At 40.4% G+C, this 26,496-nt stretch overlaps 1 protein-coding gene across 3 annotated transcripts in view; it reads right to left on the reverse strand.

The window, feature by feature from the left end:
- The window catches only part of TGFBR3 (transforming growth factor beta receptor 3), a 130,224-nt gene that overhangs the window by 27,906 nt on the left and 75,822 nt on the right, over positions 1–26,496 (reverse strand). For all 3 annotated transcript variants that reach the window (XM_087733578.1, XM_087733576.1, XM_087733577.1), the window contains exons 4-7: positions 24,778–24,915; positions 11,121–11,304; positions 5,178–5,346; positions 2,713–2,860 (exon numbers count right to left, since the gene is read on the reverse strand). In XM_087733578.1, coding sequence (XP_087589704.1) covers positions 2,713–2,860; positions 5,178–5,346; positions 11,121–11,304; positions 24,778–24,915 — 639 coding nt within the window. The remainder of the gene's footprint in view (positions 1–2,712; positions 2,861–5,177; positions 5,347–11,120; positions 11,305–24,777; positions 24,916–26,496) is intronic.

A 26,496-nucleotide genomic window follows, 5' to 3' on the forward strand; every position in this document is an offset into this window, starting at 1 on the left:
GTAACAAACCCGAGCACAGTGGCTTGCAGGAATAGACGTACCTTCCTCTCTTGCCTGCCCTGCCACCACCTTCGCACCCAGTGTATGAAACCAGGCAACCAACAGGGTCACCTACTAACCTACTCGGAATAGAGAGAGACCATTTCAGAAACTGGTGCACAGTTGTTCTAATGTAAAGAACAGTCCCTCCAAGCTTTTGAAACCTTCACAGGTTTGTTCTACACATTTCACCTCTCTCACTCTTCGCCCCTCAACACACTTATTTTCTTTGAGATAAACAGAAGCTAATAGAAGCTATCCAATCTTTCAGCATTTTCACTTCTTTGTCCACTGTACAACCTACAGCTTTGTAAAAGGACACTGAATCCAAAGGAAGCAACGAGAACGGAAGATAGTCCACAAGCACACAAACACACAAGCACTGCACGGGGGTTGATGTAAGGACAGACTGCAAACGGGAGTGAAACACAGCCTGGGAGGAAAGCATTGCACGTATGTTATGTGCAATTACTTTACCTAAACTATTCCCATTTTACTTGGTTTTGTGTCCATCCTCTTTCAGAGTTTCAAGAAGCACAGCAAGCTGGGAGATGAGCTAGATGACCCAAAAAGTCTTCTCCATTTTTTTGTCTATGAACTTAGACCTTAACTCACAGTCCTGGGTTTGAGGCAGCTTAGCACTAACCTTTCCCCCTCGGTTTGCCAATCCCCTCAAGACAATTCCGATTCGTACCGAGGGCAAGAAGTTAGGAAAATTGAAGTGCATGGAACTGATTCAACTAATAAAAAGAACATTGTGAAACATTACCTAATTGTTTAGTAATGTTTTTATGCATTGTCTAAATTTGGGCTTAGAAAGGCCTCCAGCTTAATAGAGATAGGAACAGATCCTAAATACTGGATGTACAGGCTTTTTAATGACATGGGGGTGTTTAGTTCCCTCCCACACCCCCTCTAAATAAAGAACAAACATACATGCAGAAAATGAAGCATCTATATAAATGAAGTATAGCAAACAGTTACTCACAAATCCTAACATAAATATACAAAGTCTTTTATATACTGATGTTTCCATATATAGTATTTCTTTCTCTTTTTGTTAATCTAAATACAGGAAGAATTTTCACTTATACTTTTTACTTATACTTTCAATAATTAATGAAGAAGAACTTTAAAAAAGAATAGCAGCCTTGCTTTTCTATACTCAAGTGCAGCACTTTAGACATTTTAAAATCCTCTAGAATTCCTCTCCCTGAAAATTCATCATCCATAAAGAGGTAGCTTCATGGATATGAAATATGGTACTTTGGCTGTCTCCAAGCATGAAGTGAACTAATGCACAATTCTCTATCCTGTGAAAGTAGAGCCATATAGGCCTAAATATACAGTGGTGAGTTTTATGGAACAACCCAGAATGAAACATTCAAGTCAAGCATTATTTTTTGCCCTTCTGCTTACAAGTGTGGTAATCCTGGGCAACTAACCTTGACCTTTCTCTCTAAGGGCTGATTATTTAGGACCTACAGAATGACCACAACATCCTTTCCTGTCCATAAGATAAAGATGTGTCAGGGATCAAAAGGGAATTTCATCATCCACCCTAGATAATTTTTCCATTCAATTTTCCGAGCAACACCATAATTTATTTCCTTTTAAGTCCCTCACTCCCAAAATCTAGCATGAAATGCTGCCTACCAATCTGTCCCCTTAGAAGATTTAGATCAAGCAGCCTTTGGAGCCTGTCAGAATTGCCCATGCGCACATTTTTAAAAGGAGAAAGCTACTAAGCAAAGTGAATTTCTTACAAATACAGATAGCTGGAGTTTGAAAATGTATCTGTGTTACTGCAAAACTGTTAATCAGGAGGCCACTGGGTGGTCCTGAGCAAACATTCAGCAACTGTACAATGCACTCCTAACTGATCACTTAAGACAGAAATAGGCCACACATTTATAGGCTGCAATATCAGTCCAATTCTATTTATTAATTTATTTCAGAGCAAGGGAAAACACATTTTCTTAGTAGAAACGGTGCTGAGCCATAAAGCCTGTACCAAAAATCATTCTGAATTGGAACCTCCAATTATGTGTAAGTATAGTTTCAGAAGTTTAGCTTTAGAGATCCTGGTTTTCATTTTTTAAAAACTTATCATTTGTGGTCTGAGGAGAGGTGAGGTCAATTTGACCAAACCCTTGCTGGGGACAGAGGTACTGGCAGGGAAGAGGGCTACTACAGAGAGACTACTACAACCACAAGTGGAAGGAGTAAAAAAGTTTCCACTTCTAAAGGGACGTGGGTGTGTGCTGCATATCTAGGATTATCCATTCCACACTCACAGGCATCCTTCCAACTTCTGAGATGAACCTGTAGATCCACTCACCAAAGTAACAGCAAAAAGGGAGATGAACATCCAACTCGGTGTTTAGGGTATTTCAACAGAAATTGAAAAGACACAGACCCTAAATCCTTGCACTAACCACCTGGCTTCTGTGATGCGCTGGTCAGTTTAACAGCCCACATATTAAGAGTAAAAGAGAAAAAAATATATAGTTTCTGTTTTTACCCCTTGAAATGCAGTAATAATTAAAAAAAAGAGCAGCTAAGAGAGAAAACATTCAGAAATCAATATGGTCTAGCACTATATCACATTTAAATGGATTCTATACCACTGGAGTATGATATCTCTCAAAAAATAAAGGTGCCTTAACTTACAATAACTTCCAGCTTTCCCTGGACATCATGCGACTTGATAACCCAATTGACAGACTTTTTACACTTGAGGATAAGTACGACGTCTCTGACAAGCTTGGCGCCTGGTTGAGATGGTTTAATGTCAACGATTATATCCACCTGGAAAGCACTGTATGTGGAAAATAGAGAGAAAGTTAGACCAGAATGCCAGAAATTTTCAGCTATCAACCTTCTTCCAATCCATCATGTTTCCACTGTCTGGCCAGCTGATTAAAATGCTGGAGATTATCCCAGGCAACACAACATGTGCAAAACAGATTGTTATTCCACATACGCTTAAATGATTTTGCATAACAATAGAAATAAATACTTTTTAGACAAATAACAATTTTGTCTCTTGTTTACGAGAAGCGTGCTACTCATTTCAGCTATTATTTAGAGCACATTAGTTATATGACTAGTAGTTTGCTTTATAAAGTAAATATTGTTTTCTTATTTCACTGTGACAGTGCCTAAATATAGCTGTTTCAGTTTCCTCTGGCTGTAACTGTATTAAAGCTCAAAATAATACCTTGAAAAAGGCAAAAAAACAAATTAAGCAGGTTAATACCAAAAAAATGCACAAATACTACATTAGGGAGTGTCTCTGCCTAGGCAGTTAAATTGTGGAAATTACTTTGCTTAGGATCTTGCATGTGTTGAGGAATTAAGCCGTTGTATTCAGTTTCCAATACTTCTGGATATATACTTATTTTAAAAAGAAAAGAAAATAAAAGAAACAGATGTCCAGCCTACTGCTTGCTGGAAAATAGATGAACACTATCCAGATTTTCAAGACCTCAGTAAAATAAGTAGAACAAATGGGTTTGTACCCATCAATAACATCTCATCGTGCAAAGTATTAATTCAACAGAAAAACTTTTACTTCCAGATCATCTTCTGGGGCCATATGTCATAAGAATGTGCTCATCCCCAAGTAACAGGTTTCAACTAAAATTCTGCACTGGGACTTAGAGTATCTTGGGACCTTCGTTTCACCTCCTGCAGTTTTACACATGCCCAGGTTGGCTTCCGTGTGCTTCTTTGTGGATGTAAACTTTGTAAAGATAGCTGTGGATAATGCATAAAACTAAGAACGAAGCATGAGGAATTTAACTTACTACTTTTTTTACTTTCAATAACAAAACATTTAAACATTTTGCAGTGCTATCATAAAGTTCCTATCGTACTGTCAGCCAAAGCCAAAAGCCCAGAGGGCTTGGAGCCAGGGCTGTCATTGCATTAACACTGCAAGGGGCTTACAATGACGTTGATGCTAAAGAACAGCTCTGTTCAGGATGGGGCTGCAAGCCCTGCATTTGGGCTTACCTACTACACTTCCACTACATCTCAGCACTTTCTTACTCTCCCAAGGTTGCTAGGCAACAATATTCTCAGGCTCTGGGTGCACCATCTTGCAATGAGATAATTACCCTTCTTGCAAAGATCCCTCCTGCCCCCTCTGTCTCCCTGTGTGGTTTCCTCATTAGGGATGGGATGTGCTCAAATGTAACTGCATTAGGATCACAACTGGACAATGCTGGACATCCAGTGTCTGCAGTACACAGAGAGGATTTTAATTCTGCCTCATCTCTGATGAAATTCTACTTTTCTTCTTGCAAAAGGGAAAACCATCTAAGTTTCATAGCAAATTTCTGTTCTGGGAACCATACTCAGCCCTTATGAAGAGCTTTTCCAGGTATGACTACCTGAAGCACACCCCATTCATGTGCTCCCACTAAGACCTAGGAGAGACCAGGAAAGGATGAATGTTTTAAATGTCTTACCTCCCAAGTTTACAGTACCTTTGAGAATTTAGATAATTCTCATAAGGCGTACAGAGAGTTAAGTAATTTTCCCTAACCACTAGTTATAAACTTTTTTTGGTCAGCGGACCACTGTCAACCCTTAACATTTCTTGCAATTATCACACTATCCCTTAAACTCAACTGGAAAATTGACAGAAAATACTGTTATGATTCTGCAGACCAACCGTGGACTGCAGATCACTTGCAACCTCTGGGCCACTGTCTGGGAGCCACTGCCCTAGGCCTTGCTGCCAGTCATCCCTACCTGTGACAGGTCAAAATTACTTTTAACCTCTCTCTCACCTCTTCATACAGTGGTCCCATCTTAAACCCTGTCTGTCAGATGCTGCCCTTACTCACCTTATTCTTGGAAAAATTTGATTGATTGAGCAACAAGGGGGACAGGATACAGTCCATAAAAACTGTGCTTTGCAGTCTTGTCCAGAAAAATCCTGGGATCATGAAGCAGAATCCAACATCTTTACATACCGAAGAACTAATTTCCATTTAAGGCAAAGTACTAAGGTCCAAGCTCTTCTTGTAAGGATGAAATAGCTACTTTCATTTGATTTTCAATAGATAGAGAAAATCTTTAGCTGTGATTTCAAACAGATTTAGTCTATTTAGACGATACTTTACCTGTATGGATTGGAATTTGGAGTGATTAGTTCAATGATATGAACTTCTCTTTCCTGGACTAAGTTAGACATAAGGCACCCCTCTGCTGTTTTTGGTTGTAGGTATCCCGCAAGGTAATTTAAAGAGAGAAAATTCTTTTCTATGTTGCACAAGGGAGGAAAAACTTGATCTGGAGGGGGGGAAAAAAAAAGAAAGCATATGCACCTTTACACATAGATATCATCTTACATGTGTGTATGTACCGCATCTACTTCAGTGCGGCACTGTATTTTATGACACAGGTCTTTAGGCTATATTATCTATCATAAGCACTTATGAAAAATCAACATAATATTGAAAGGGAGATCACTGTTGCCGTAACACAGCACATCTCTGATGTAAAATATATACTTCCAAACAGAACAGTTTCTATTTATGTATTTAAATATTTAATGAAAGAAAATCCCTACAAAGAGAAATCTGAAAACAATACTGAAGCAAAATATGTATTTTTCAAAATGAATAGAATACATTTAATTAGTTCCTTGCACCTTTAACAGAAGAGTTCTTTCTTTTGAAATTAAGTCATAGAAAACTTTCGTGATCAATTCCTTCTCCCTTTAGAAAATGTTTTGTTCTTGTTACTATAAACTTATCATGTTTAAAAGATCACAGAAAGTATTTTCCATTTCCTTACTCAATATATTTTCCTGTATATTGTGTAGTCAGAGTCACTGTTGTCTAGAAATACTGCAGTTCTCTTGTGCACGAAAAATTGCATATAGCAAGTAAGGGATGAAATAGTTGTTGATCTTAAGGAAGCCTGACCATAATATCCATAACTGAAATTAAGAAAATCTAGAGTAGACATTCAATCTCTTTTTTGGTTTTAACTGCCTAACTGATCACAAGCATTAGCTAGTGTGCAATGCAAAACATAAAAAATAGTCACATGGTATGAAGTTCTCATGCACAGCCTACATTGCTGTACCCCAAGAAGCAGTATTTCCATTGAAAAATAGGAATATTTTATATTTCAGAGATAGCTTTACATATGAATTGTCATAATACACAGAAGGATTAAGTATCATGTTCAAAGACACAAAGTCCTGTAAGAATGTAATTCCAAATGGCTGGCTCTTTGACCTTTGCTTTACAAAGAAGTCTTTCCTATTAAGATCAGTAGCAAGAGAGAAAAAAGAAAAAAAAAAATCAATAATGCATTATATGCATGCAAAACTGTGGACGAACTCTTAAAATCTGAGCTGAGACCACTGTTAGCACTTGCTCCCTAAATAAGAGCTGAAATGTCACCCTTGAAGCGCATTTGAGTGTGGTACACAACTTTGCAGGGAGACCAGAGACTCCTGTGCCCCCGGCCACTGTGGCAACAATTAGGGGAGTTTCTTCTCCTGATCTTACACAAAGTAGTCTTTGAATACGAACCTTGCTGTCTTCCCTACAGAATCTATGAAAGCTGTATGAGGCTGTAACTATTCACACTGCCCAAGCAAAGCACTCCTCTTAACATCTGGTATGCGCCCTGCCAGATTAGCCTTGAATGCAGCTGCAGTTCCGCCAGCTCCTCCCACAACAGCAGAAAATGGAAAATGATCCCAAATGGTCTACACTGAGCTTGAATTTATATATATATATACACACATATACACGCAGACACAGACGGAGATACTAGGTATTTGCTTCTCAGCTGCCGTGCAACACAATTCAAGCCATAAAATAACAGCCTCTGAGTAGTTTGGGGATAATTACTGCACATGCTATCGTTTGCCGTTGCAAAGAACTTGGTTCCTGCTCCTGGCACATCCATTAAACGTCTCTGGAGCTCTCAAGAACTGCTGCTCTCGCTGCCACCAGCACGGAGGCTCCCCAGCCTGGGCCTCCGCTCGATAGCACGCTTTTCCTCTGCACCAAATTTTAACTGTCACCAGCTACGTGACATACACATTTACTTCCCTCCTTCATCAAAATTTATTTACTCTCGTTCGTGCCAGTTACCAAGATTTGGGCTGGAACAGAAAAGAAAAGGGGATCCATTTCATCTTTCTTTGCTCACTACACTTTTCTTTTTTTGTTTCAGGGCTGTCTACTTACTTTGGAAAGGGACTGCAGGTGCCTGCAATCAATTAAAAACCTTACTAAACCAGCCAGCAAACAGTCAGTTTACGGACCCCATGCCTCTCTAATCTCCACAGGCTCCCAATATGGAATCAGACATGAGGTTTGCCTGCAATACCCTCAGCACAGGGTCTGCGGCCAGCGGGCCCGTGTGTCGTGGGGCCTGCTTGCCAGAAGGCACGTGGTGGAACTGTGCACAGCGGCTGGCAGCCGCCTTCCCCTCCGGTGTGTGCCAGGCTGCTCAGATGAAGACGGAGGGTTGCACACTGGGATCTGTACTTTCTGTGGGCAGCACCTCCATTTTACAGACAAGGACAGACACTGTCTGCTCTATTCTGCACAAATTAGGTGTCATCCGCAGGTTCTTTGCTAAGTTGGATAAAAGTTGAGTATCCCAGCGCAAAATCATGAGGAGGTTTTTGTGAAAACGGGTGCCATTCATCAGGCGTCACTCTCCAAGACAGGCACCCTGGGCAGCAGCAGCTTGACTCAGCAGTAAAAGTCCCATCCAAGCAGAGCCTGGCTTTCAAAGTCTGAGCTGGGGATAAGTGAGATGTTCAGGATTTTCCTCAGCCACTCTGATGGCGGGGCTTTTTCGTGTGTATTTTGCAGTTTACTAGGCCTTAGCACGATGGAGATCAGAACCACGACTGATATTTCATGGCAGGGCATAAACGTGAGCAGGGAAGGGGCTGCAGTGGTCTCTGGAGAGAGGGTGGAAACTCTCGGCAGTACCCACAGCTGAAGCCTGATACAACATGATCACCTACAAGTATTAAACCAAGCAAGTCCAGCGTACAGGATATGGGCACTAGTGCGTACAGGCTACAAATTCAGAGTCAGCTTTAACTTCTGCCAGGACAGAAGCACAGTGTTACCGTCTGTAAACAGACTGTACATTTTCCAGGCTAGTTATTGTTATGGTTGACTATTTTTTTTTTTTCTTATTTAGCTAAGAAATGTGTTGAGGCTCCCTCCAGGCTAGCACATCTGCCCTGGATTTACACTGGCAGTACTGGATGCGTTAGGTAACATTTAGCTAACTGATAAGTCTTCCTGACTTGTACAATCGTATCTTATTGAAGCATGAGGAATTAAACTGACTTCTGCTGAAAAACGTGTACTAAGATCACTTTCACCATGAGCAGTCCCGCTTTCTAGAATCTGACAGCGACTATCATAGCAATCACTCTGCCGTCTCCTTCACTACACAAATCGAAGCAAGAACAAGAACCCCACTTCTTGTGCCCCCTTCCTCCAAACCCTCACTCTGGCCCCTTACAAGTTCTCACTGTGCTCACCGTCCCTGCAGTATTTGATGGGCCACTCTTTCAAATTGACAGGATTCAGATGCACTTGGCCCCGACCCAGTTTGCTAGCTCGCTCAGCTGCCTTTCATTTTCCACTTTAAAAGTGATTTCAGAGACCCATGGTGTCAGAAGGAGTTTTATTCTACGAAAGATCACCCTTCAGATCTTTTTGTCCTCTGGCTTGCATTTTCTGTTTGCTGTATTCAGCTATAGCCTCAACTTCTAAAATGTTACATCTTCTAGTTTCAGATTTTTCTAACTTGAGTGAAGCAGAAATGTAAACAATTATATGAATACTGCCATTAAATTCTGTTATCGGTCACATAGTAAGGAACTACTTCATATGAACACCTATAGATTATGAATAATACTAGCTGTGATTGCCAGCCTGGCAGCTGAGGGTACCTGACTAAAGGACTGGGAGTTTTGTATGAAAAGCCTGAAATGTCCATCAGCATACGCTGCGGTTTGTGGAATCCAGTGATTCCATCATTCACTCTACAGAAAAGCAGACCAGATCCACATCCCACGTGGTTTCCATAGAACTCCTCGCACGACTGCTGCAGTTCAAGAACTGACCCTCTCCCCACCCCTGAACACATGCATAACCACCACACATACACGCACATTCATTCTTCTGCCAAGAATTTAAATCAAAATCAAATATGGTTACAGCTGAGATAGTTTGTAGGAGCCTTCTCAGAAACCGTCTATTTTGGTTGCTTGCCAAGTTCCATTTCGTGTACTTCCTTGTAATTAAATTGTGTTTTAACACGTTCTAAAGACGATGCAAAGCTCTCCTATTTAGCCGCTTAGTTTGACTGGAGATGTGAAAATCAACAAACAAAATTTTCCTCTGTTTTTTGACATATCTAATTAAATGTTCATCTCTGCAACGCAGAAACCACTACTCCCATGTATACGTTCCAAGAGCACTTTAATAAGCTAATAAATATATTTCTAAATGATTTTCTGGCATTAAAATCCAAGACTGGTGCCAAGTAGAACAAAAATCACGCAGGGGAATCCTGTACAAATTTGGCAGGATTTGGATAAACCCAACACAGGCATGTTCCGATTTTGGGGGGCAAGCCTCATGCTTTAGGAAATCAAATGATCACATACAGGTGGTTAGGAAAGAATGTTTTCTCCACAGAAGGTTTTTGGGACTTTTTTTTGTAGCCAACTAGTTCAGCTATGCAGAAGTTTCTCTAGAAATATTGCTGAAGTACTACTAAATTAGGCTGCTGGTGCTAGTAAATGCTGAGCCCACCAGTACTTGGCTGGATGTCGATAAAATGTTCTCTTGATTTCTACTTTTCCCATCGCTGAACTTCTTGAGACACAACAATTAGTTTCAAAATATCTGGACCACTAGCTGTAATGCATATCAGTTCCAATTCACTTTTACCAGTCTTTATTCTTGCTGCTTTTGGTTTAGCCTAAACCTGGATGTTTGCTTTAGCCTGAACTTGGATGACATTTTCAGAGAACAAAAAAACCAGTGAATTGCAGGCCATTAAGTAAAGAACACTGACAGCTTAAAACATCCTATACCTTCGAAAAAGAAAATTTCACCCCCAACCATCCTGCACAGTAGAGGAAAGTCTGCTGTCCCTGCAAAGTTCCTTTTACTATGTATTTTCCAGAAAATGAACTTGAATAAGGATAAGTAGGGCATAAACCCTCCTGAACTGACTGCCTTGCTCCAAGAATGTGGTGAGGAGAAGAGCCGTGGCTCTTATGTTATCCACGGCTTACGACGAGCTCAGGTGGGAACTCCCCTGCAGAAGACATGCTATGTGACCAGCAGCCAGCTGAGGGAAAGCATGAGCCAGAAGGTGCTGCAGAGGCTCGTATTGTTAAGCTGTTCCAACACTGTTCAGCTACAGAGCTACAGCCCAAACCCTACCCCAATATGGGCCTGTGAAATCCCTGAGGATCCGGAGTCCTCTCCCCCCTGCCCTAGGCCACCTGATGAATTTGGCATAAGGCTTACAGGGACAGGAAATCTTGCTTCTTGGGATGAAAATACATAAGGACATCAGACTGAGGCAACTTACCTTGGTGAGGAAAGCAATAATTCTTTGCCTAAAGTAGTCTGCATCCTTATACAAGCAAACACTGAAAAACATATAACTCGGGTCTTTCTAGAAATTACCCCCTACCTCAGGTTCTCTACTTCGGTCCTTTAGATGAAGACACCCAAACAATCACCATGAGTAGTTTACTCCTTTTAAAAAGGCGAAGCTTTGACTCTTGTAAGATTCTGGCCAATTGCATCCATATTTATGAGCATAAAATTATGGCATCAGAATTCATTAAAAGTTGCCTAAATCCAAGGTCTGGTCTTTAGACTTGCTCTTATTTCTCTGCTTTCCCCTTTCATATCACATCTCTTGGAAAATGAGAGGTACGTTTGAAGATTAAAATAAAAAATGGGAAATAATACTACAGCAAGACTTATTCGCACCACCTAGAAATGCCTATCAATCCTATTGGTTTTGTTCTGTTTTACCTTCTCCTACTTTAATATAGATGTTTCTTGATATTTTCAGTTCAGTGAAAGATGTTACTGCTCCGTATTCCTTCTGGGCCCACTGTAGCAGCTGTTCATTTTTCTCAGGGAAAAGCTTTTCTTCCGTTTCTGCTGACAAGGAGAAATTTCCCTTCTCAAACTGAACAACGGAACCTAAAGACACCTGATGGGAATAAAAACATATTTTTAATGTGGTACATTTATCCACACAGACAAGTAGCATGTTTAAGAAATGTAATCTGTCACACCCAAATGCATTCACTGAAGGTGATTACAATTTATTTCCAACAACAGCTAAACTTCACATGTTTTAACATCTGCATGATTCCTTTTTCAGAGATGTTTTTAAAAAATGAAGCACCCATCAGCCTGGCTGGGGTGTGCGTAGCAGCTGACTAACGGAGGGCTCTGAGCCACTCTCCAAAGTCGTACTGCTGCAGAAATGGAACGACAGTGCTGCAAAGGGAGCTGAAATGGAGGGGGGGCAAGGGGAGGGCTGGAAGACAAGAGGAAAACTAAGACAGGAGAGAGTAAGAAGAAGATGGTCTGAGGAACTGAAGGGAGAGAAGGATGTGAAGCTCAATAAAATTGGGAAGTACTGAAGTAACTCCCAAATCAAAAAGAACATGAGTTCAAGCTCAGTGATAGATAAAGGCCAACAGGGAAACACAGAGTAAGGAGAGAGAAAGGTTAAGAGAAAGGGACGATATTTACTGTTGCTTTATTTACAGCAAGCAAGGAAATGCTTTAGTCTAACACATAAAGCAGATGAGTTATACATCTTTAGAAAAATCCTTATAAATAGGTTACATTAACTCAGGTCCTGACTGGAAAAACTAAAATGTTGTTTAAAATAGTCAAAATGGAAAAACAGTAAGTAGAAGTGTAACTGGTTCTGCGGGAAAGCCTAAGATTTTCAAACACAACTTCATTGGAGAGGCAATAGCATCATTCAAGAAAAGAAGTGGGGACAGAGTCAGACTCTCTTTCAGATTGGGACCTGCTTCAACCTGCGTTGGTCTTGAGAGATACACAAATCATTCCACATTTACTGCAAAGCAAGATCATCCCAACAGCCACCTTTTGGCTCTCCTGTCCCTGCAGAGGGACGTGGCCAACACTTCCAGAACATCTGTCAGCTCTCAAGAGGTCCCTATGGCAAGTGGTGAAAGAAGCTCATTCCTTCATCTGCCCAACCTCAGGAGCCATCACCCATCCATACACTTCACTGTCTCTTCCTTCAAGGTGCTTGAGGACTGGGGCCTGCATGCCCTACCTGGGCTGGTCCTTCCATGCACGCTTTCACTAAGACCTAAAATACCAAGTCAAGAATAACACGTACTTGAGTGAGAAAGCACAGCAAGATGAATAAGGCTTCAGGTTTGAACGCATCAGTGAAGATTTCTTTGGACATATTGCCTTGTAGTAGTGTGTAAGCAGTGCTCGCCCAGATATAGCACACAGCCCGTACTTCCAGACTGCTGCAGTAGACTTGTGCTGTCCTCAGAGCAGCCTGGGAAGAATTTGAGTCACTCTGCTGCTCTCCTCCCCTTTCCCTTTCTTTCTACTAACTCAGATTTCTTTGGTGGAACAAAAGTATATTTTTTCTCTCCAACTGAAAATCCAAAACTACTAAATGATGATGACTGGAAGAGTGAAAAATATATCATAACAATTTCTAACTTGTCCTGAGTATTATTTACATATTATAGCAGGATAATGGTCATAAGTATATCTCTAACCTTTTAAGCAACAAAATACATCAATAGCAATTATTTAACAGAGATTATCTGAAGTCAGGTTCCAATTACAGAAACTCACTAATGGCAACCAACTATAACCTTCCCTGGAGCTATTGTTCCCAGCACTATTTCAGGATGTTAAATATCAGTTTGTTTAGCACCTACAAATATTTGTCAAAGTAGACACATAAATTACACCCTTTGGCATACGGAAAGAATTTCAAAGTTCTTCCCTGTGCCTCCAGCTATTACGTTAGCATTTATTACGCACATATCACAGGTGCATAATAGTCTCCTCTAAGAGAAGGCCCGTGTAATTCACAGTTCAATTTGACCAGACTTGTCACAAAAAACAGCTTAGGAATCCTTTTGCCAGAATAGTTTTCAAAGTTTAAACTAACATCTGTTTCAATTCTGAGTGATCTTCCTTATTTGTTGTTTTTCATATGACTACCATAAAACATTTCCTTTAAATGAAAAATGTCTTTATTCACTGTATTCTCTCAATACTCTCATACTTCTCAAATAAGAAAGCAAACTCTGCCACTAGAGAAAATCCACTGTCCCCAAATCTATAATACTAGGAAAAGAGAGCAACACAGTTATCTTTAAAACATATTTAGCAAATAGCGTTCACTCTGTACTTCCACCACTTAGAAGCAGGTACACCATGGATTAGTTTCATGGTGCACCTCTACAATGCTCCTAACAAATTTTATAGTGTGCCCAGTCCCATAGGATGACACTGACACAGCACAAGACAGGTGATGCAGGGATCACATACAGAGCACCTCTTAGCAATGCTGTCTTTTATATCTGAGACGCGTGGGACATCTTTGTAGAGCCCTGGCCTAACTAGAAAAATCTCCCGTGCATAAAAATTGCAGGATTTAAGGACTTAACCAGTTATTATTTTGCAGGGATATTGAATACATGCTGGCATTCCACTCCCACGAACAAACCTCCTTAACTACCTCAAAAATACTACAGTTTATCCAATAAGTACAGTAATTGCCTTTCATTTACACTATTTCACAATATTTCTGGTATTTTTTATGGTCAGTATCAGAGTAAAGAAGTGTCAATGTAACCTTTTAAGACATTTGAGGAAAGCGTGAGAGAAAATACTATTCTTTCTAAATACTGACCAAAGAAATGCATTAGCTTGTAATAATGCATTTTCACTGTATTTTTCATTTGATATTTGAGACATTTAAATGTCTGCTAACACAACAGTTTTCTTCCTCAGAAGACACTCGGTTTTCCATTTATTACTAATTAAAACTTGAAAACCTCCTTCATCATCCTGCAGCATGACAAATGTCTTCCTGCGAGACAGATCCTATCAGTGAACCCCGAAGTTACTGAGCCCTACTAGGGAGGAACCAACAGACAGAAAGCAGAGCAACCAAAAAGTCTGGCACAAGCATCATCACTAAAGGATCATACAGTAAACATCTTTAAATAAACATGAAACATCATCATTTATTTTTTTAATCACATACTAAAGTCTATTTTGAAATGTTGGTTCCACTACCAGGTTTTAGAAACGACTGCAGAGTTCTGCTCTGCCTGCCAATGTTGGGATTTTTACTACGCGGCCCTAAGGCAAGGTTAAGCGAGCCAACTACGTTATTTTTTCTGGAAAGAATTCAACAGACTCTTCCAAAAAAGGCAACCATCACTGTTTCAACACCTGCCTTCAACATTAACTACTTACTCTTCAGAACAAACCAAAAGCATCTCTCTCTAACGTACTTAGGATAAGCCAGCGCATTAAAACCAAAGAATGTTTTAAATATTTGGGAATACATCAACAATTTTTATCTGAGCACTCATTACACAGCCGACCGGGTGATTAAGAAACTGCTGCCACATACCCTTTTATCTCCTCACTTCATCTCCTTCAGTGCTTACTTTCAGAGGTTACAGAGTGGAAAAAGTGCCCCAGCTCTATTTCTTCCTGTTGTTGTGAGGACACTAAAAGTGACTGCACCAGAAACATCCTCTGCTGCTGAGTTCACCTACATGCCCTGTCACATTTCTGAGGCTAAATGAGGAAACTTTCAAGCCTGACATGGAAAATCAGTTTGCAAGACCAAAAGATACCGGCCATGGCCACTAACCACAGCAAGGACTACAGTTCAAAGGGCTCCTCTGCAGTCAGAGCAAATGAGGATCAAGTACAGTATTTTGAAAATCTGCTACCAAAACCTGAGTATTCTACCGAAGAACAAAACGTGTTTAGGAATGTATTTTGATTACACACAGTACTACCCTGCTGACCATTGGGGGAAAATAGGGACTGTAATTTTCTTTGCACTGTATAGAGGCAAGGAAACATATACCCCTCATGCTGGGGAAAAAAAAAAAAAAGCTTTTATATGTCCCTTAAGAAAACTTCCTAGTCTTACAAAAACTGCCCTTGCAAGGCTGCTATGGTAGTTCAAGACATGAGCTAGCTGACAGAAGTGCCAAATGGCATAAGTTACTATTCCCCAGAAAGAACAACTCTCAGAACCGACCCTGAGTCATCTCAAATATATACACTGGTGAGCGTGAACACTGCACACACTCAAAATAGCGTCTTCTGTTTCTTATTTTACCTATTTCCTTCTCTCCTTTTAAATGTTTATTGCCTTTTTTTTTTTCTTTGAACCTGATCCAGCAGGGATATTTACTTTGTTTGTTTTATGACATTTTAAGTATTTAACGTAGTTATAATTCAGAACTCCCAAGTAGGAAGCAAGTTCATAATTTAGCCTTGAGAGAGAGGTAGGCACCTTTGGGAGATGACTCAGAATACAAAGTTAAGTGTCCACAGTGACACAGCATGAACCAATCCCTCCCCTCACAGCAACAGCTACACCACTGCCCACCAAGGCCCCTCCAGCACAAGCGACCAACAAAGCCACCCATAAAGCCAAGACTGAGGCGAACATACTAGCAGAAGAAAAGCAGCATCCTTCATATTCTTATCCGAGCTATACAGTATCAGGCCTGTGGCGGAACATGTAGGAGAGGAGTAAACCTGCTCAGAATACAATTCAAAAACTTGAACCAAGTTTCAGAGTAGCCCACATGGGGTTCAGACTCAGCTGGTGTTTTTTGATAATGTACTTTGATGTGCTTTGGTTCCCTTACAGTTGAAAAGTAAAGCCATGGATGGAGAAACATCAGGTATTTGGAAACTCAAAAATATATCCTTTGTTGTTCATAAATACACATACAACATACAGTAATCACCAAGAGAACAATTTTCTTCGGTAAATGACTAAGAAACATGCTGCTTTTGAAATGATATGCAACATTTGTGAATCATCTATGAGCTTTACATAGTCCTTACCAGCCACAGAGGTGTGATGCTTTCAGGCAGTAGTAAAATTTTTCATTTTCAGTTTAGTGTTCTCAAGACCACTTACAGTCATCACAGAATTCCACTTGCAGTTTTCACATTTTTGAAAACAAACACGTAAAAGAAACAGCATTATCTTAATTACATTTTGGATTTAAGTCTGCTTCCTAGGAGATGCTCAGTTCGCCAACAACCAAAGATCTTGATAGGAATTAAGGCTGCTCAACGCTTTCTCGGGATGAAAGCAGAACCTCATGGGATCAGACTCTTGCACATCTTTATATATCTAGAAAGAAGATCCTGGGATTTTCCATCAAACCTGAAACTGTGACAAAGCAAGTGCAACTTTCAAAACCCCCATGGAACAGTTACTAGAACGATAAAAAGGAAACAAACAAACAAAAAAAATCCATGTAAAGGGGAAATCTATTCTCAAAGTTTAGGGCTCAGCAGGGGTTTATTAATTGCATACAGGTAACTGTCCACTCATCTCACGTTAATCTAACAACATCTTAACAGACTCAACGTAACACGTTTGATCTGAACAAAATAAGGTAGCAGAAGCTCTTCCAGGGATTGTGTTTCAAGTTAGATTCAATTTAGTGGAAGACGAGAAGGGGAGAATTAAAGCGTATCTATGCAACTGCAGCTATAGTTTCCACTGGAATCGATGACTCAGTAACACAACCTGTTGTGATTTATTATCTCCACATCGCTAAGACCAATAGTCTGCCAAAATCCGCTGCCTGCTTCTTGTAAACTTCCACTAGCTAAACCCCCTGTTTACTGAACCAAGCAAAGAAGGGAAGGAGCCATGATCATACAAAAGGGAAAAGACCATCGTAGAGGCCTGTTCCAGGCCCTTCAGCCTCCTGCATGATGGGTCTGGGAACACATCTCAACCACTAAATGCCAGAATGTTGTTTCTTTCCTTACTCTTGCAGCCTGGTTTAACTTAAAGCCCAAGTCTTCTTATCAGCCTCCTTTGCTCTGAAAGTGATGGATCTGGGCTCCTAGAGGGACCATGAGAAGGAAGAGCATTCAGGATCAGTCAGTGACAGCAATGAGAAAGACCAGCATCTGATCCAAGAGGCAGCAGCATCCAGAGCTGGCCCATCCACACTCTCAACACAGAGTTTTGGTTGGAGCGGTGACCCATGAAGACAACCCGCTCTTGAAGCTGAAAGAAACAGCAAGCAATAAAGCCTGAGTTTTGAAAGATGGCCTAAATCACCTGGGACAGAAGACCTAGGATGAACTATGTGACACTCTTAGCAAACCAGCCTCCAAAAAAGTGCAAGACTCAAACATCCCATGAAAAGAGAATCTAAGGCACATTGATCCACCTTGCTTCGTCTGAAATTCACTGGCAAGTTGGTATTTTTGAAATATTTCGGCCCAAACCAAAGTGCTTACAGTAAAAGCAGAAGACACCTATATATAATAAAATTTCCGTATTTTGGGACATCACACTACCACTTATAGACATTTTTTACTATACACTGCATATTTGCTTCATGTACTATATCTTGCTTCCTAAGCCAAAAATGTCACTTCTCTTCTCTTCTGTAACACCTTCATGAAGCAAGCTTTGAATGAAAAAAAACCAAACCCTTGATATTTGAAGATGCCTTACTAAGATTACTGTACTCTTAAGCTCCTTTTACTGAATGCAGACAATGCATCACTTTCAAACATGTATTTACCACCCTGTCATTTTCTGCCATCCCTATTTCTGACAAAAGCCTTCTGCTCTATTGCCAGGAATCTAAGAACAACCACCATACATAGCCAGAGGTCCCCCTGATATTTCTGGGAGTAAACAAGTTACATAGACTTTAGAAAAGCAGGATTTTGCAGGGGGTTGAATCAGGCCATGAGACAAAGTCTCCAGGGAAATTTAGTATTGTGAAAGGCATAATAAGAGTTACTGTTTACTAAACAGTGCTTTTAATTAGACACTTAATGTTATTTTCACATTCTTTCAAAAGGCAAGGAAACGGTGTGGGGACGGGAAGGGGGAATATGAACTCTGCCAACTGGAGAAGGGCAACTACAGGATTATTTCCAGCTCCTGAGTAGAAGAACGATGAAGATTTAGAAAAAAAAAAACAAGCCCAGGATTCTATAGAAATGTAAACGTCCTTTTAAATTCCTCTTCTCACTGTTACGCAACACTGAAAATCTACTGCTTTTACTTTGAATAGCGAAAGGTCACTATTTATACCAAATTTATCACTAGTCATGCATTTCCTATCCTTTCTCACTCTTCTCCTAGCAGAGCACTCTGTTCACATCTGTGTCTGTTTAACCAGTGATTGGAAATTTAGCCTCCTGATTTCCCGTTAAATACTAGGCACAGGAAAACAAATAGCACTTGTTTTTCAGTGAGTTTTGTCAGTCATCCAAAATCTAGTGCAAACCATAGAACAGCCTGTGGTTTGGTGGCAGAGACCCAAAATATGTGAACCATATTTTCATGAAGTGAAAGGAATAAACCAGCTATTGGCTGAAGTTATAAGAACATGGCTTTTTTCTTCTTAGAAATACAGAAATGACTAAGAATTAAACTCCTCAGCCTATCACTTATTCTTCTTTAAAGCTTTTCTTTTTTCTTTTCAAATCTCAAGCCAAGACCATGTGATCTGGTTTTGTATTTATCATTACTGCTGTTGCTTCCTCCATTTTACTAACTTAACACACACATCGAGTCTTGTTGAAGGGGTTCTTGTGAGTAAGGTTATTTGCTTGCATAAGTGCTTTCTCATCCATAACTCTTACTCACTCGATCACCTGAATAACTAACTCGGAGAAAGAGCTGAAGCATCACATCTTAAATCAAATATTATATAAAATCGCATATGTAGATATTTAAGGTTTTTTTGGATCTATTCTAACAGTGATTTCTGCCAGGCAATCACAAAGGATTGGGTCCCTTCTTTCATTGATTTAATTCTCACTACTTTCATTTGCCCAGTAAAGACATTCCTAGGCTATAAAAGCAATTGAGAAAGCTACCAAATCTAAAGAAAAAAATCACTTGCTGAGTAGCACCTATAAAACCCTCTTTCTGGGCAGTTTCATAAAACTTCTGATTTTCTGCCAAGACGTGTTCACAATAAACTGCTTTTAGGGAAGGAGAGAAATAATGACTTGATGGAAAGGGAGGAAATTATTTTGTTATATGAAAACTTAAAAGTGAGGTGGTGGGAGAGGTCTGGTAAGGTTTTTCTGCAAGATTGACCCGCAACAAAATCACAGGTAAAAGCATTTTCCACAGGTGTTGGCTAGCTCATGTAAAATTGCCGTCTGTTGTAATCTAACCAGCCTAATCACCAGCGAAGATGTCCTTCAACTTCCTCTCCCACTCCCCCTTTAGGATATAATTTCGGCATTTATTTCCTGCTGAGAAAAAAAATATTCAGCACAGATGCTAAGTATTCCCCTTGCTGAACTGAGCAGACCTTCCCACCCGTGCACTGCTCTTCTGAGTGATGAGGGGGCTGATGGTCCAGCCCAGGAACACTTGAATTGAAAATGCCCATTCCCAAACTGTTGTATTTTTGTGACATGTAAAAATATCCAATCAGACTAATATGACTAGATACACCAGTAATGAAAGTGGTGATTTTCAATTACTTAGGTCAGGCAGAGTTCATGCACTAACCCATTTCAGGTCTTTTCAGACTGAAATGCCACGACACTTAGGTATATTTATTTTTAACACGATGAGAATAAACTCAAGACTTACTTTACTAAAATCACAATAATTTTCCCAGCACCACCTACTTAACCCATCAAGATATATATAACTCATGCAGAGTCTGCAAATAACCCTGTCTATGCCAAATGTATTGTTAACACCACACTATGTAGTCACCATATATTCACTCTTCTCTAACATACACACACAGAAGTTTATATCAGGTTTTTATCAAGAGGCCAAATTTTTTTCTTAAGACTATCCACTAGCGTTCTCTCTGGTTTATAGATGGGAAAAGATGCCCCAAGAAGCAAAATGACAACACAGTAAGGCAATAGACCAGTAAAGAACAACTCCCTTTAGCACCTGTGCCCCATCTCAGATGGCTTCCTCCAAAGTACTGCGGCTCCGTAAGCATCACTGTGCTTCCATTCACTGCCATGGGCTTGGAAAAAAGTCTTCAAAACATGACATTAAAAAAAGCCTGATGTTAACAGAACACAACCTTTGGTTTGGTTGGAGCATGCTATTTGATTTTAATGATAATTTATTCCACTGTGAGGTTTAGCCACCAGTAGACATTTTGTGAAAGTGAAGCTGTAAGCTGCCTCCATGAAGATAAAGTGTGTGACAAGTCACTGTGCTGAGTGAAGCTATGTACATCACATGATAAAAATAAGTGCAAAACCACATGTATACACCAAATTTACTTTTTTATACTTCAAAATGTTGATCAAGAAGGTACTTTGTGCTTCCCTCTATACTATAACCATACACCCAAAGGCTGGGTTTTCTTTCCCACTCATTTTAAACTTCTGCCTAATGGGGGACCAGGCCCAAGGCAAACATCCAAGTTTGAACTGTATGATAAGAACTTAAACTCCAGCCCAACTCAGTAGTACTGTATTTTCCTGGTCTTTTGGATATGTGCTGACACAAGCTTTAAATCTTTTCATCCTTTCCTTTAAATAAAGCAATCTGGACTGGCTTAGCTTTAGTGGAAACTCAAACAATGAATCCACAGAGCGAAGGTAGCAGACCACCTTCCTAATGAGGCCAATGAGAACATACAGCCCTGACTCTACCCTCTGCTCCAATATAAACATCATTTAAGCTCAGTGTGCCTTAGGTTCTCCACCTGTACAATGGTACTAACAGCACTTTACAGAGTGCTCTGATTCATTATCTGCTCATATCCTGGAGTTATCTTCTTTGTTAGAAATAACCTTGGATCTTCTAATAGAATTAATTTGTAATTTTTATTTATTTATTTATTCAAACACACTTCCGTGTAAGAGTTTAAGAACTTTATTATGATGCTTTACAGGGAAAAAATAATAGCTAGTAATAAAAAGAAATAAACAGCTAGGACTTCACTAATGGTTACATGATCCTTTAACTACAGATTTTGACCTGGTTCTAGGGGTGTTGTCTTTATCAGCAGTAAATCCCAGAAGCTGCCATTTAAACTTCTTCATACTACTTACCTTTCTAACTGGGGATCAATCAATGAAACAGTGCAATTCATACTTTACATACAGTATATTAATAAAATTGTGAATGAATGTATTGTATGAAAAGTCGGAAGGAGAAGCTGGAAAGTCAATGATTATCCTGCCCAAGGCTTCCATAGAGACAGACACAATAGTTATGACACTCCTATGGTATGCGTGACACAGATTTCTGTTTTGAGCATAGAATTCATGGGCATTAAAAAAGGTTTTTTAAATTTGAAATCTTTTATGATTCAAAATACTCTGTTTTCTGGCTTGGCTATACATTTAAGGAGAATGAATAAGACAGAGCTGCAGAAGTACACAGATAAGCCAAGTATTTTCAAACAAGGGCCAAGGAAGCGAGCTCTGCACTCAGCTCCCTTGGAGCTGCGACTTAACACTCCCAGGCTCAATTCTCTAAAACTTACTGAGGCTCTGGCAAGGAGGCAGGGAGCCTCTCCACTACTAGAGCAGAAGCAGTATGTCCATCTGCCCCACAACTCATCTGAACCAAGAACTCTGGATTCTGCAAAGGGACAGGCTCCTCTAGGCCAGAGGCACTCTGAGGAACTGCAACCTGGCACGGCCCAACGCAGGCAAACAGCTCTGCTGCAAAACTAGAGCCCCTCGATTTCTTTTTGGTGTACTGCAGTCACCCACGAGTGCTGCTAGGACTTACTCAGGATTTCCCACGTTTCCTGTGCTATGTGATTTTGTGCTCGTTTTTCAGAAAGCTTTTGGGAAAACAATGCATTTGTCCATGTGAGCAGAGTGGAACTGTGGAAAAGCAACGGATGACTACCACAGTTTAAGTTGTTCAGCCTGCAACCTCATGGCCTATCATCCCAAACCACACTAGCTACTGAGAAACTGGTACACAAGAAGTGGGAAGGCTGGTGAGCCTCTGATAAGAGACTGAAGTTAGCTTATGTTTGCAGCAAAAATATTGCCTTAGAGAGAGAATGCGGAGAATGAAGTTCTGGAGTGAGAGGGACTGCAGGGACTAAACTGGGAGAGGTAGGTTGGTACCCTGGTGTTTTCTGTTCTGCAATCTCATTCTTCAAGCTCTTTACAGAAAAGAAAAACAGAAACCTTAATGTGGTGGCAGGAAGAATACATAAATTATAATTTGTATAATTTATTATAAATACATAAATTATATGGCACTTGAAGAGATTCAAAACTGTTACAGAGAGCTATTCGGATGTTTAAACACGATTAGGGATGGGTCAACATTGAGAGCTAGTTGACTCCTTGCAATGGAAAGATGAGCTCTCGTATCTGCACAGCTTACGAGGAGCAGCGTTGTCCCAGCACCACAGGCATGTGCTGGGACGATGGCATGAGGCACCATAACTTTCAGCCCTCACTGTGACCAGCAGAGCCTAAGAGAGGCTGGAGTACTGAGAGGAGGTATTTGAGTCCCACCAGTGGAGAACTGAACCTGTAGCGTCTATCAGGTTCTCCTGCCCCACCTGAGACTCAGCCCACCCCTTCCTGCAGCATCAGTGGCCAAGTTTACCGTGGCACGTCCTGAGGTCAGACAACTTCTTGTTTGGCACAAATCATGAGCGTTGCTGCTCACAGTTTTAAGCCTGTTTTTTGTAACCACCAGAGCTTGAAACAGTTTTCTGAAGCAAACACTTAGCTAATCGTACAATTTTGGCAGCCGAGGCCTTAGGCACATTCCTATTGTTCCTATGCCTTAATGCAGCCTGCTGAAGCCCCACTGAGCCAAACCAAGCAAGCCCAGCACGATCACAGTCTGAACACCGGCACAGTCTGCTGAGCAGAAATGGATGGCTCTCTGCAAAGCACCTCTTCACTCCCAGAGGCAAGGCGAGGGGAGAGGGAAAAGCCTGGAGGAGGAGGAATAGAAGGGAAGAGAGAGCTGAACATAAACTAGCTGATATGGAATGGGAGTGATGATGTAGTAATTGTAGGAGGAGATCAAAACTAAACTGAAAGTAGGTCCATGACTCGATTAGCTGATGAAAGGTGCTGTTTCTTTTGGCCAGGAGAGGAGTGAGGAATCTTATCATACTGTTGTTCGTCATCTTGTTCCTCAGTCGCTTTCTGAGCAGACCTGAACTGTACTGGTTGCAGTAAGGACAGACACCAGGAATGGCCAACAAGAACGTGACAGTTAAGACTCTTTAATGTAGTAATGAGAAAAACTGAGACTGAGGATACCTTAGAATACAAACAAGCCCATGTTCTTTGCACCAGTCAGTAACACATTGCACTGGAAACAGGATGGAATCATTCAAAGTTCAAAATATCAAGGGTACTCCTACTCTTGTACCCTGATGACAGGAAAAAGAAAAACAATCCTAGAAAACTTTTGGAGCCCAGCAAGACATAGGACTCTTGGTGCACTTAACGGTGTCACCACTGTATCAGGTCAACTGAGAGAGCAGCGCCCCTTCCCAGTGCGCTAATGCTGCAGCACTGTCCATCTGCCCCTGATGCACAGCAACACCATTAAGTTCCCATCCAGTCCTGCAGAAGCAGTCTTGCCTATCACTGTCAGCTATGCTGGAGGAGCAAAATTAAACCCTGTAAGAATACAGCTAAAAATAATCAAGTTTAGTTCTGCAATTAGCGTTGAATATAGCAAAAGCTGCAACTTTAATAAAGACAACTCATGATTAGACATGATGTCACACATTAAAAATTTAATCCAAACAACTTGTCTGTTTCACTACAAATAGCAAACTTGAATGTCCTGGCAAACTGTAAGGACATGATTTACAAATACTAGGTAATATTTGGATCCTACATTATAAGCAGTGCTCCAGTCTTTCTGAGAAATAAAAATTACTTCATTCTGGGCTTAGCTCGGTCAGTTCAATAGACCAAGCTTCATGAGAGACATAAACCATAATTGTACACACTGCGCTCAATACATACAGATTTTTGTTTTGGTCACAGACCACACAACTAGCATCCACCCATAGTATTTCCCATCGCTTTGAGGTTTTTTTGCATTGTGGTACTATTAAACTTCTAATCAGGACTGGCAATCTGTTATACCCTCACAGCTCTTTGAACTGGAATGGCTGCTAGTGTTAATAACTACACGATATGCAGATTCTGAAAAAGCAATTTTGGGTTCTTTTCCTTGAATTTACGTAACAAGTAATGGGGTACTTTTTCCAAACTGCTTTGCCCTGCCACCTAACTGTTCCCCAGAGCCCTACACTGAAACATGACCTCCTGTTAACTTGGGTTTTTTTAATGTATGTTTAAAAACTTTACAAATGAATGCCATTAACTCTATGTCCTGCACAACAACTCGCTATGATATAGAGCAGGCCAGAGGACTGTGTATACTTACAAAGAAAACTCTTCGGATTCCAGGTGCCAGTCTTTCTGTTTTTAGCTTCCAGACCAGAGGCAAAGGAGAGTTGAGAAGAAACACCAGAGGCTTCTGGTGAATATGCACTGATGAAATTGGATTCAAGTGTAACGTGACCTACAGAGAAACAGAAATACATGAATATTACCTTATAAGTTTAAAAACAAAAGTGGAATTTGAAACAATGAGTCAAAGGTCATTTATATATTTTGTGGCTTCCAGCATTCAGACCTCTTGACCCGAGATTATAGACTAATCTACTTCCAAAAAAACAAGTCAACAGAGCACAGATAATACAAAGAATGAAACAGTTAACATTTGTGCTCTATGCTTGCAAAGCACTGCTAAAGTGTTTAAAAGAAAACCTTGGCAAATGCTGATGAAAAATAGCTTATGCAAAAGGTCAAACCACTAAGCTGAGAGTTGGAGAAGGAGGAGATAAAAAGAACTGCAAAGCAAACCCTGATTTCTGGTTTCTAGTTGGTAAGTTACAAAGCTGGCTTAGAGTACAAACCTCATCTGTTGATGCTATTAGGGCATAAATCTAACCTGCAAAACAAATAAAACTAAACAAACAAAAAAACAGGAGTAACAAATCCAGAAACACAAGCAAGCACTACACTAGTTTATGGAAGAAATTCCAACAGAAATTTTAACATATGCTAGGGAAAGAAAATGCCTGTCTTCAGGGACTAAAAGGATACATGGAAAATGATCCCAAGAAAGCGGACATCACAGAAGTGAGGCAACCTGTTAAAGGAGATTTTTAAGCGACCAGTTTGTGGCCGCTGGAAGCCCCTCCTGCCCAGCTCCTTGTATCCCAGTGCCGCCCTTCTAGAAAGGGGCCGACGGGGGGCAAAACTCTAACCAAACGCATGACAGAGAACAGCCTGTCAGTTTTTAGCATATAACAACTTGTAATTGAAATCATAGTGGTTTTGCAGTATCTAATAAGCTTTTTAAGCAGTCACCATTTGGCTTGATGGTTCATCCTGCTTTATAGGAGAAAAACTTTAGTGTGCAACCAAGAGATGAGGTATCACACAGACCAAGCAAGCAAGTTGATGTCTCACAACAGTGGGTGGCAGGTGTGTTCCCTGACAAGAGAATCACAGCTTTTTCTAGAAGAGGTATAGAGGGAGCAAACATGAACGTAACCATTAATTTGAGCGGTGGCACACAGACATGAGCATACAGGTAATTCAGAATGAATTTTGTCTCCTGGTAGAGAATTTGAAAGGATATCTGAGACATGGAAGCCACTATGCATTGTTCATTCCATTATTCTTATAGAGTGGTAAGTATCAGCTAGTCTACCGTTAAAGTAAATGCAGATTCATCTGGCAAACTAACTAGATGAAAGCTAGAGACCAAAATGAATATTAGGTAGCCATTACTGTTGAAAATCTTTCCAAAAGAAAAAGTTAGCTAGTTGGTTTTTTTTTTCCCCCACCCAAAGTGAGAAGTCCAGCATCACTGCCAAGTGAAAGTCAAACCTGGGTCTCAGGTCTGACAGACACCTGGACAACAGCAGAGAGACCCTTTTCTGCTACTTAAGAACTCAGGAAAAGCTGGCAAACAACTGGCTGTGTTACCACGCCAATCAGTAAGCAGAGGATTACAAGCAGAATTTACTAGATTCTTAAAACCCACTGAATGAACAGTGAAACAGATGTCAAACCCCATAAGGACACCTCT

The sequence above is a fragment of the Nipponia nippon genome, unplaced genomic scaffold (genome assembly GCF_047370975.1).
Source record: "Nipponia nippon isolate SJK-2023a ecotype South Korea unplaced genomic scaffold, ASM4737097v1 scaffold_5, whole genome shotgun sequence".
Taxonomy (NCBI): Eukaryota; Metazoa; Chordata; class Aves; order Pelecaniformes; family Threskiornithidae; genus Nipponia; species Nipponia nippon.